The sequence below is a fragment of the Mus pahari genome, chromosome 20, assembly GCF_900095145.1.
Source record: "Mus pahari chromosome 20, PAHARI_EIJ_v1.1, whole genome shotgun sequence".
Taxonomy (NCBI): Eukaryota; Metazoa; Chordata; class Mammalia; order Rodentia; family Muridae; genus Mus; species Mus pahari.
In genome coordinates, this window is record NC_034609.1 from 42,693,852 (window position 1) to 42,704,902 (window position 11,051).

The following is an 11,051-nucleotide window of genomic DNA, read 5'->3' on the forward strand; positions in this document are numbered from 1 at the left end:
TAGATTCCCAGGTCGGTGCCACTTTTACCACTAATTCCTGAGCATTTTCAACGTCAGCTCCCTTCCTCTCCCCAGCACCCTTCTCCTCTAGCCCTGGCAACAGCTAATCTGCTTTGTCTCCATGGATCTGTCTGTTCTGGACATTCCACCCCGATACAATCACAGGAGATGCAGCTTTTCCTATCTCACCGCATGCAGTTAAGGTTCATCACGCTGTAGCATCCTTCCAGACGAGTTTGCCATTTCCCTCCACCATCAGCACATCGCGGCCTCTGCAACTTGGCTCTCCACTGACTCAGATCCTTCCGGATGGATTAGGACCACGGGGGCGAGACCCTAGAACCTGTGTTTCTAGGCTACTCCTCTGTGCTCCCTAGACACCAGTGAATGAGACCATCATCCTTAGGATGCATTATGGGGAGCATCTGGGGGAAAATGGACAACTCCCTGCAATGTGTAGCTCAGCTCATCAAGGGCCCAGCCTGCCTCACCTCTGGGTTTCCTTGCTTAGGTCAAATCAGCCCAACCAGAGGACAGCCCAGTACTGTGGAACATTAAGCAGCCTCCTGCTTGCTGCCCACTTCAGCCGGTGCTCAGGGGCGAAGACTTGGCAGGTCTAAGTCTTCTAAGCTGCTGTGGAACTGGCCCACCCCCAAGACCCGTCTTCAGCTTCTGAAGATTCAAGAGTCATCGCTTTCTGTATGCGTCCAGCATCGACCAAGCTGCGTGGGTAAAGCCCTGGATATGGGTGTCCCATGGGGGGGTGGGGGATCAAGCGTGAGCTCTGAAGCACACAACACTCAGGGTCTGGCAGGGCTGGCCTTGAGGTGCCTAGAGATGCAGAAAGCAAAGCCCGTGTTAAGGCAGTGATTCTGTGGCAACTGTGCAAAGACCAGCTGTGCATAGGCAGGGACTATCTGTAGTAACCAGCAAGCTGTCATAGAGCTGAGCTAGTCCAGCACCTGCGGCAGCTCACCTTCACGTGTCAACGCGAAGGAGATGTCACTGGCTGTTTCACAAGTTAACCAAAGCCCAGAGACGTCACCTGCCATCATGACAAGCGGCAGAGATGAGATCTGAGCTGGAGGATTTCACACATCCCATACTTGAGGCTCAAAAGTCACCGCAAAACCTATGCTGCCTAAGATGAGGCCGGAGTGGCCAGAACTCCCTCATCCCCCTCAGTCCCCGGCCCTTCTCCTTCCTCCTCTGCTGGGCCCTGTGCAATAATCCTAGTGGTCCTCGGAGCCAGGGGCCGTGAGTCCATGAGCTCGAGAGTAACACAAAGGCTCCACACTAATCACTCCTTAGCAAGTGGGAGCTACATGCAAACACAGGATCCACTGTATGCCGACATAGTCAAGGCTGCTTGTGACATCCTAAGTACCTAGAACAGGGGGACCCTGCACTTCATGAGCCTTAGTAACACCTCTCAGACCAACAGCAGCCATGACACCAGCTAAAGCTACAAGTGCAAAATCCAGCCAAGGGCAAGATGCCCAGGGAATTCGCTTTTCTCCTGCCCACAAACCAGTTGGCATGTATGGTACCCTGCTCAGACAGGGATTCCACGCTGAGGATGCTGGAACTCGGATGCTTAAAGAAGCAAGTGAAAGAGGAAGGCCAAACCTGACCGAAAAGTAATCATGTTCATGTTTGCAAGGCCACAAAGGAGGAGGGAATGCGCTTCAAGTCTGGTAAGGAACTCCTACCCGGACACATAAGGGAAGCTCACAAGTCAGCACAAAGCTTCAAATGAGCCCGTCTAAAACCAAGCTCAGCGTGGAAACAGCATTATTCCAAGGAGGATGCATAAAGGGCTATTCTGCCTCAGGATTCAGGACTCACAGTGAAACCACAGGGATGTCACTGTAGCACTGCACCCAGAGCAGCAGAGACACGCACAGGCCAGGATGTGGAGAAGCGAGATCTCACACTGCTGGCAGAGGTGGGAACTACTGCCCTGCTTTGGAAAGCTTGTCAGTTCCTCCTTCCTCTTAGGAAGGCTCTCAAGAGAAACTCACCTGGACTCCCTCCCCAGTGAATGACAATACTCTCCACGGTAGCTGGCAAGAGGTCTACCCGTAGGAGAATACTATTCAGCCATGAAAAGGAATGGCCTGATACCTACTACTCCATGAAGGAAGCTTGAAGACATGATGCAGACAGAAAGAAACCAGCTGTGATGTCCTAACCAAAAACACAACAGGCAAATTACAGAAAGCAAACTAGCTGTAGGGCGAGGGGAAGACACGGGTGACTGCCAACAGGCCTGAGTTTTCCTTGGGAGTGATAAGAATCTTCTGGAGTTAAGAGTCGAGTAGGGCCGGGCAGTGGTGGCGCACGCCTTTAGTCCCAGCACTTGGGAGGCAGAGGCAGGCGGATTTCTGAGTTCGAGACCAGCCTGGTCTACAAAGTTCTAGGACAGCCAGGGCCACACAGAGAAACCCTGTCTTGGGGAAAAAAAAAAAAAAAGAGTGGAGTAGGACTGGTTATGCTACCTAGTGAGAACAGTAGGGCTCACCAAAGCATTGCCTGGCATGGAAACTTTTACAGAGTATGAGCCAGCGAGCTAGTTAATGCAGACCCTACACTGTCAGAGAGAATGGGAAGGTACAGGGGTCTGGTGCAAGACACATGTCAGCTTTGTAAGGTTATGCATATTTATTGAAAATTTCCTTCACCAACAACGGTGAAATCAAGATCCCCAAATTACAAAACATGATGGCAGTTGATAGTTATAAAAAAATAAAGCGAAGGCCTGCATCTCCCACATCCGCGCAAGTCCCCTTCAGTTCAGTGTGTCCTCCATCAAAGAGGAGGTCACAGAATCTGACTCCTTATGACATCGTTGCAGAAAACTGCACTCGACTGACAAACAAAAACAACAGCTCTGTTTCCAGCTAGCATAGTCTTTAAAGTGACTCTCCCACAATAAATATAGAAAATAGCCTGTAACAAGCATGTCTTCGCTTGGTCAGGGTTGTAGCGTTATGTAGAAAGTATGTCCCGACAGCCCTTCCAGGCTCTGTGTCTTTGGTGCACTGTCACTGGGCCTGATGCCACTGGAGGCTGAGCTACTGGGCGCCTTCTGCCAGAGTCAAGCACAGAGAGGCACTGCAGGATGTACCTCATAGGCGCCTGGGCAGAACACACTAAGACAGCCACAAGCTGGAGACAGGGTTCCTTGGAAACAGGCACTTCCCTGGATGCTCTCTGAGGCGCTGTGTGGCCACCAGAGTGGTTCAAGGCTTGTTAGCTTCTGTGGCTGGCTACTGTGATGATCACACTGATGGGGTCCTTGCAGGGTGGGCCTGCTGTGCAAGTTGTGGACGCTTTGCCCTGGGCCTCCTCCGCTTCGGCCGGCTCTTGGCCTTGCTGATCTGTACCACAAAGAAGGCCAGGGCCACCATGGCTCCGAGGAAGGCAAAGACGGGGATGGTCTGTCCCACCTCTTGGTTGTAGCGGCCAGGCATGATCCCTGCAAGAGGACAGTGACTGGTCAATGGTGCCACAGAACTACAGCTACAGCCTTTCTGAGAATCTGAGACCAAACTCCACTAGCTGGGCTAGCAGGGTAGACATCACTTCTGAGCCAGGGTTAAGTAGCCCAGGCTGCTAACCATAGTATGGGTGAGAGGCACTTTAGACTGTTTCTAACCCTGGCATGTGTGGGGCAGACACAGCCTGATCAGCCAGCCTGCATCAGCAGGGCCTCAGAGATCAAAGGATCTACTAGTCTCAATCCAGACAGAAAGAGGACAGTGCTATTCCTACTGACTGAGAAGAGTGAGGCAGAGGTCCCAGAGGCCTGCTGGCCATGTTCCTAGGGGCAATGCCTCCTGGAGGTGCCATCAGACGAGTCTCAGGTTAAGTCAGTGACACTAGAACCAGGCAGTGCCTAGGGCTCCCGAGTTCACTCTCACTGGCTTTCAGGATCTTGGTTTCATCATGTGCAGTGACCATTGTTGGCCTCCAAGGGCTGGGGTACCTTTTCCCAGTCAATTCCTGAAACACAGGGAAAACCTCCTTGGGAGCAATGACTCTCTGAGGAGGCTGCCAGAGTTTCCAGAATAAAAGGACCACACACTCAGCTGGACCAATTCTCCCAGCTAAAATATGGGAACCTGGAGTAATATGCTCAGACCAAAAGGCTCATCCAAACAGATGACAAGATGGATCACCTCAGGAGCCTGGTACAGCTCAGCCAGGTGCCAGTCCAGCTGTTCAGGCCCCCAGAGGCCAGCATAACAGATAAGCCTCATAGAGAAAAGCTGTTCCCTGGGGTCCATAATACATATCTGCTTGCAGAACTTTAGCAAAGAGCATTCAAGTTAGTCTGGAAATTTTTAAGTGTACCATGCAGCTACCACAGTAAAAACTGGTATGTAAAATGTGTGTACAGAGGTGGTGGAGAGGCTCAGGGGTTAAGGACACCTGCTGTGGTTATAGATGAAGGATCTGGGTTTGCTTCCCAGAACCACATGGTGGCTCACAAGCTGTAACTCTAGTTCAGAGGGTCTGAAGACAAGGGCACCAGGCATACCAGTGAAACACATACATATATGCAAACATTCATATACAAAAAAGAAACATTTATTTAAATTAAAATGTATATATAGGGCTGGTGAGATGGCTCAGCAGGTAAGAGCACCCAACTGTTCTTCCAAAGGTCCTGAGTTCAAATCCCAGCAACCACATGGTGGCTCACAACCATCCATAACAAGATCTGGCGCCCTCTTCTGGAGTGTCTGAAGACAGCTACAGTGTACTTATATATAATAAATAAATCAAAAAAAAAATATATATATAGAATTTTCTAAAAGAAATGGCGTCTTTACTTGTAGGTCTGGCTTTCCCCCTTGGGAGGGGACACCTGGGGACCCTCCGCAGGATTTAGCCCAGCAAGATGCCTGCCATTAAGGACTCACCTCCAGGAATATCCCAGGCACCACTCTCTCCAGGGGACAAAGGTCTCACTTGAGGGCGATTGGATCGAAAGTTGGGTAACACTACTTTGTCCAGGTCAATGGAGAGCAGCTTCTGATGTTTCCAAAGATTACTTTCGGGAAATAAATTAAAATTAAAAAGATAAGCAGTGGTCCTCATCTAGGATGCTTAGCAGATACACTACAAACTGCAAGCAACATAAGGGCCATGTGAGACCCTCTACCTCTTGTCACCTGACCGCCAGCAGAGCAGCCAGAGCAAGCGACTGCTTCCCCATTCTGAGAAAGGCACAGGTCAAATCCACGGGCCGAGATCACAGCGCCGAGCGAGGAAGGTCTGTCCTGGATTTATAACACAGCCTACCCAGGCCCGTTTCTGTTCAACACTGGGAAGACTGCCAAACAAGGCAAGAGGGCAGTGCAGGTTGGAGCTCTGGAAGGAGCAGAGGCCCCAGGGTGTCACAGAAGGCCTTTCTGAGGTTCCCAGTAACGGCAGCAATGCAAAGCAATACAGTGAGGTAAGTACACAAGTGTGGTGAGAACTGGGGCCAGACCAACAGCCTGCTGGACTTAGAGACAGCACCCACAACAAGAATAGGGCAGATCTGCAAGCCATCGAGCACTGAAGTACAGGTGAGCAGGAAACATCTGCCTGCCTGTGGTGACAGCCAACAGAACCTGTGTGCTGGAACTGTGGGTTCTTGGGTGGGAGTAAGGCATCACCCATGTCTGCTTCCTCGTTAGGTCCAGGGAAGCTGGTTAGGTCAGTGCAATTAGAGCTGAAGACTATAGTGACCCATGTACTACGGAACAGCAGGGGCAGCCTGTCGGCATCTTGGGGAGAGCTAAGTACACCAACGGAAGGAAGGAAGGAAGGAAGGAAGGAAGGAAGGAAGGAAGGAAGGAAGGAAGGAAGGAAGGTAGGTAGGTGTCTGCAAATGAACTCCTTCTCCCTGAGGTCAGTTCACCTACAAAGTGTTGGTCTGTGTCTTCCTTACTGTAGCTGAGGGAAGGCCATCAGTCCCCACAGCAGCCGTCAGACCTGAGGGCTGGGACAGACCCCAGCAGCTCCCAGCTGAGCGCAGCTTGGCCAACTCTGACCCAGCTTCAGCAGCCTGTTCTGCATGACTCAGTGCTGCTGCTCAGGGTTAGTTTGTCTGAAATGTTCATTAGCAAAGTCTTCGAACCTGAGGCAGCTCAGGCTCCCAAGAATGTGGCTAAGCAGGCATTCTAAAGGTACCCCGTGTCCTGGAGCTGCTAGTGGGGACTCACTGCACTTCCTAGCAGGCACTGAGGTAAAAGCACTCTGATGAGGGATTGGGGGGGCTCTGTGTCAATGTTCCCACAGCAGTGACTGCTAAGGATACCTGAGGCTCAGCCAGGAACTGGGGAAAGCCCCCCCTCACAGACAGGGAACTTGCCCTTAGTTTGTCAACCTGCAGCTGTCTAACATTGGAACAGAATCTCCTAGGATTCAGAATATTCTAAGTCTCTGAGGACAGAATAATTTCCCTCAAGATGTGACATATGAGATAAGAAAGCAGTGCAGCGGTGTGGTACGGAGGAAGAGAACTGCTGAGAGCAAGTCAGAATTAAATCCTCGGAGCCGGGCAGGCGTTATCAGCACCCTGGAGAGACTTCGAGTGGGAAGGATTATGTGATGTGGCCAGCCAGATAGCACAGGTACTGCCATCTGTTCTCAGCCTTCAGCGCACTGGGGAAGAGCTGGGATTCTGGCTCTAGCTAACATGGCTGCTCTTTGAGCAAGAACTGTCGATCATGTCTAGAATACTAAGTCTGATTTGAATGCTAAGATAACTGAAGGTTCTACATAAATAAGGACTCAAAAATGGAAATACAAGTTGTAAATGATGCAGAGTGACTGGACTGGAAAAGCACCCCTCAATGGAAGCCTCAGGAAGAGCAAGCAGTGAGTGCACACACGTGCCTGGGCATGCGCTGCTCCGAGGGCGACAGTGCTGTCTTCTTCGCACTTGATCGGTTTAGCAAAAGCTATCTCATGACCCCGGCTGCTGATCTCACCAGACAGGCTGGCCAGCGGGCTCCAGGCGCTCTTCTGGCTCCACTCTACAGTGCTGATTACAGGTGCACACTGTTGCACCCAGCTTTTTTTTTTTTTTTAAACCAAACCAAACCAAACAACAACAAAATCTTTTGGGTTCTAGGGATCAAACTCAGTACATGGCAAGCACTTTACTAAGCCACCTCTTTCTTGCTTCCTGTGACAGGTATTCTAGGCCACAGTCCCTGAGCAGGGCGCTGAGGCCTGAGCTCATGAGGCTGAGTAAAGCATACAGACTCTCACAGCAGGTAGGCTGTCTCCACACAGACAGGGAGAGCCCACTGTTGGCTACACCACATTTTTCCATCACTGCACCAAGCATAGCAGCAGCTATGAAAGAGGAGGGAGAAGAAAGGAGAGGCAGTGTTCTCTAAAGAAAGCCTGTGTCAGGAGAGGCTGAGAGACGAGCAGCCACCTGCCCTGTAAGGGGATGTCTGCAGGGCTCTGGGACACCAAGTCCTGTTAATTTTCTCCCATCTTGTCCTGCTTAAACAAGATGCCAGACAGGTAGAAGGACAAGCTGGATAAATAGCTTAGCTTGCCTGGCAGCAGAGAAACTGCGGTGGGAATGTAGATCTGAGAAATGGAATGGGTAAGGCAAATGTGATGATTTGTATATGCTTGGCCCAGGGAGTGGCACGATTAGAAGATGTGGCCTTGTTGGAGTAGGTGTCACTGTGGGTGTGGGCTTTAAGACCCTCATCCTAGTGGCCTGGAAGTTAGTCCTCTTCTAGCAGCCTACAAATGAAGATGTAGAACTCTCAGTTCCCCCTGCACCACGCCTGCCTAGATGCTGCCATGCTCCCACCTTGATGATAATAGACTGAAATCTGAATGTGTGAGCCAGATTTAATTGTGTCAGCCACAATTAAATGTTGTCCTTATAAGACTTGCCATGGTCATGGTGTCTGTTCACAGCAGTAAAACCCTAACTAAGAGAGCAGATGAACAACATGTCAGGTGAGAGAGGCAAAACCACACAGGACACACATGAGTGCAGCTCCTGTGCACAAAGGCCACACACAGTCTACATGGCATGCACTTCTGGCTGGACTGTCACAGCATTAGCCCTACCTCTTAGGAGCAGCTTCAGCCCTGGGTGCAGAAGGAGAGACCCACCCGCATTCCATACACGAAACCCTGGATAGGAAGCACAGTATACATGGCAGCCTTCAAACCCTGGACTGCAGCTAGAGCTTAGCTGCTGCTCAAGTGACAGCACTTGGCTGGATACCACCTTTCTTTCCAAGCACTCTACCATAGGACACTACCAAAGTATGCTTCCAAAGATCAATGTAACTGTCAGAAAGGAGAACTAGACCGCACTATTTAACAGTGAAGTCAGCAGACTTGCAGTCTCCTATAAAAAAGGAATGAGTCATGGCCCTGGGGAAGTGAGGACAACACAGCACATGCTTACCTGGGCGCTGTCTCATTCAAAGGCTGTGGCTTGGCCCATGACAAATGTGGACAGGCTGGAAGGGGCCGAGGTTTCGGGTCTCCCAAGTGGGCTTCAAGAACTTTGGAGTACCGATGAAGGTGGTTTCCTGAAGTCAGCAGCAGGAAGAAAGGGACAGCGATCACCATTGGAGAATACAGAAAAGGTGGCTCTAAGTGACTGCGTGTTTCTGGTGACAGTCCACTGCGTTCTGCCATGCTACACCCCACATGCTTCAGGACCACACTCGACAGGGTGCCTGGTTTCCTTTCCCACAGCATACTGTCCTGGAGCGCTGGAAGCACCTGCCCCTGCCTCCCGAGTGTTGGGGTTACAGATGTACACACCACTGTCCCGCCGGTGCTTACACTTCTCTAATCTTGCTATGCACACTACAGCCTTCACACATGGCTGATGAGCAAATGGGATAAGTGCCGCAGCCCTGAGAAACTTTTTTTTTTTTTTGGTTTTTCAAGACAGGGTTTCTCTGTGCAGCCCTGGCTGTCCTGGAACTCACTTTGTAGACCAGGCTGGCCTCGAACTCAGAAATCCTCCTGCCTCTGCCTCCTGAGTGCTGGGATTAAAGGCGTGCGCCACCACGCCCGGCCCTGAGAAACTTTTAAACATTAGATTGAAATATGTTATTAAATTGAATTTTATCTTTTCTATTTTCTTTTAATGGTTTATGTATGTGAGTACACTGTCACCCACTTCAGACACACCAGAAGAGGGCATCAGATCCCATTATGGATGGTTGTGAGCCACCATGTGGTTGCTGGGAATTGAACTCAGGACTTCTGGAAGAGCAGGCAGTGCTCTAACCACTGAGCCATCTTTCCAGCCCTTACCTTTTCTACTTTATGTGGCATGTGTCCATACATGTTCGTGTGTTACGTGTGTGTAGGTCAGAGATCGGTGTTGGAGGTCATCCTCACTCTGAATTATTCTCATGGAATCTGGAACTCCTAGTTGACTGGCTGGCCAGTGTCTTAGCTCACACAGAGCTGGGGTTACAGCCGTACTCTGCTGCAGCCAGTGTTTATGAGGCTGCTGAGAGAGGATCTGAATGGAGTTTTTACACTTTCCACCTCCCAGCCCTCCTTCCACTTTGATGTAGCCGTTGAGATTCCTTTCTTCAGTTTTGGCTTCCGTGTATTCTGAGATGGGGTATCACTGTAACAGGCCAGTCTGGCCTCCATGTAGTCTCTTCCCCTGGCCGCCCAAGTGCTAGAACACAGGCATACAGCAGCACGCCGGCTGCTGCTTAAACACTCTAACCAGCATCTGTGGCCTGCACCCGGATTCTGCAGACAGTGCTGCCAGGGAGGGAACATGAGCCCAACCCACCTGGCCCAAGTGACCTGAGCTAACTGTTTAACCTCTCTTCCTCCTATTTCTTTATCTACACACAAAAATTAATACTATCTCTTTTTACAGGATTACAGAGAGGCATTTGTGAGCTAATCCTTACAATGTACCCAGCCAAGTGCATGTGCTCAGAGAGTACTAGAAGATACTGTGCCTTAGGGGTGGAATGACTCAGTAGATAAGAGCGCTGCTGTCTTGCAGAGAACAGGAGTTGAGGCCCATGATCTATGTAGGACAGCCTATAACTCCTGCAAGCTCCAGCTCTGTGGGGGCTCCAATGCCTTCTTCTGGCCTCTCCAGGCACTTGAATACATAGGTATATGTCCCCGTACACAAACATATTTGAAAAGATGCTGGGCTCCAGGAGAGTACCCACACACAGGGCTCACAATCTCTGTGCACCCTGGGAAGAGGTAGATGAGCTGTCAGCAACCAATGGGAAGGATTCACAGCCCTCCCTAAAGTGCAGGTCCCTGGGCTGGCAGCACTGAAGTGGCTCAAGGCTCTGCTGAGGCACCAGGAGAGATACTCACCTTCCATCCTTTCAGGAGGGGCCAAGCCGGCTCCGCTAGGTGGACGCTGCCGGTTCCCTGAATGGCTGAGGCTGGGAGGGGTCACGCCATATGATGTGTATTGAAGGAGCGCATCCAGAAGCCAAAAGCAGTCTGCAAAGTCGACAGGCACACTACTTAGGAACCGATTTTTTTTTTTTTTTCCGAGACAGGGTTTCTCTGTATAGTCCCAGCTGTCCTGGAACTCACTCTGTAGACCAGGCTGGCCTTGAGCTCAGAAATCAGCCTGCCTCTGCTTCTGCTTCTGCTTCTGCTTCGGCCTCGGCCTCAGCCTCAGCCTCAGCCTCAGCCTCTGCCTCTGCCTCTCCCCAAGTGCTGGGATTAGAGGCATGCGCCACCACGCCCACCTGGTGGGAACTGATTTTTAAAAGAGAACTCAGTTGTGGGTTGCCCTGAAGCTGTTTATATTCTGATGTTAATTCTGCTTTCTCAAGAGGGGCTGGCCCCCCTCCCATGCCTGACAAGCAGTAGATCATGTACTCAGGTGACAGCATGTGAACCTTTTTTGCACATTTTAACTGATCAAATCAAGGCTAGAGGCTGTGACTGGGTAGTGGAAGGAAAAGGTGGGATAGAAAGAAAAGATGGGATCGAAGGTCTTTAAGAGTTGGGGCAAGTCAAAAAAAAAAAAAAAAAAAAAA

The 11,051-nt window shown here is 50.6% G+C and overlaps 1 protein-coding gene across 2 annotated transcripts in view; it reads right to left on the reverse strand.

The window, feature by feature from the left end:
* Positions 1 to 2,645: 2,645 nt before the first annotated feature.
* The window catches only part of Mbtps1 (membrane bound transcription factor peptidase, site 1), a 49,771-nt gene continuing 41,365 nt past the window's right edge, over positions 2,646 to 11,051 (reverse strand). For both annotated transcript variants that reach the window (XM_021220112.1, XM_029532448.1), the window contains exons 20-23: positions 10,372 to 10,503; positions 8,453 to 8,579; positions 4,932 to 5,062; positions 2,646 to 3,481 (exon numbers count right to left, since the gene is read on the reverse strand). In XM_021220112.1, coding sequence (XP_021075771.1) covers positions 3,285 to 3,481; positions 4,932 to 5,062; positions 8,453 to 8,579; positions 10,372 to 10,503 — 587 coding nt within the window. In that variant the 3' untranslated portion in view covers positions 2,646 to 3,284. The remainder of the gene's footprint in view (positions 3,482 to 4,931; positions 5,063 to 8,452; positions 8,580 to 10,371; positions 10,504 to 11,051) is intronic.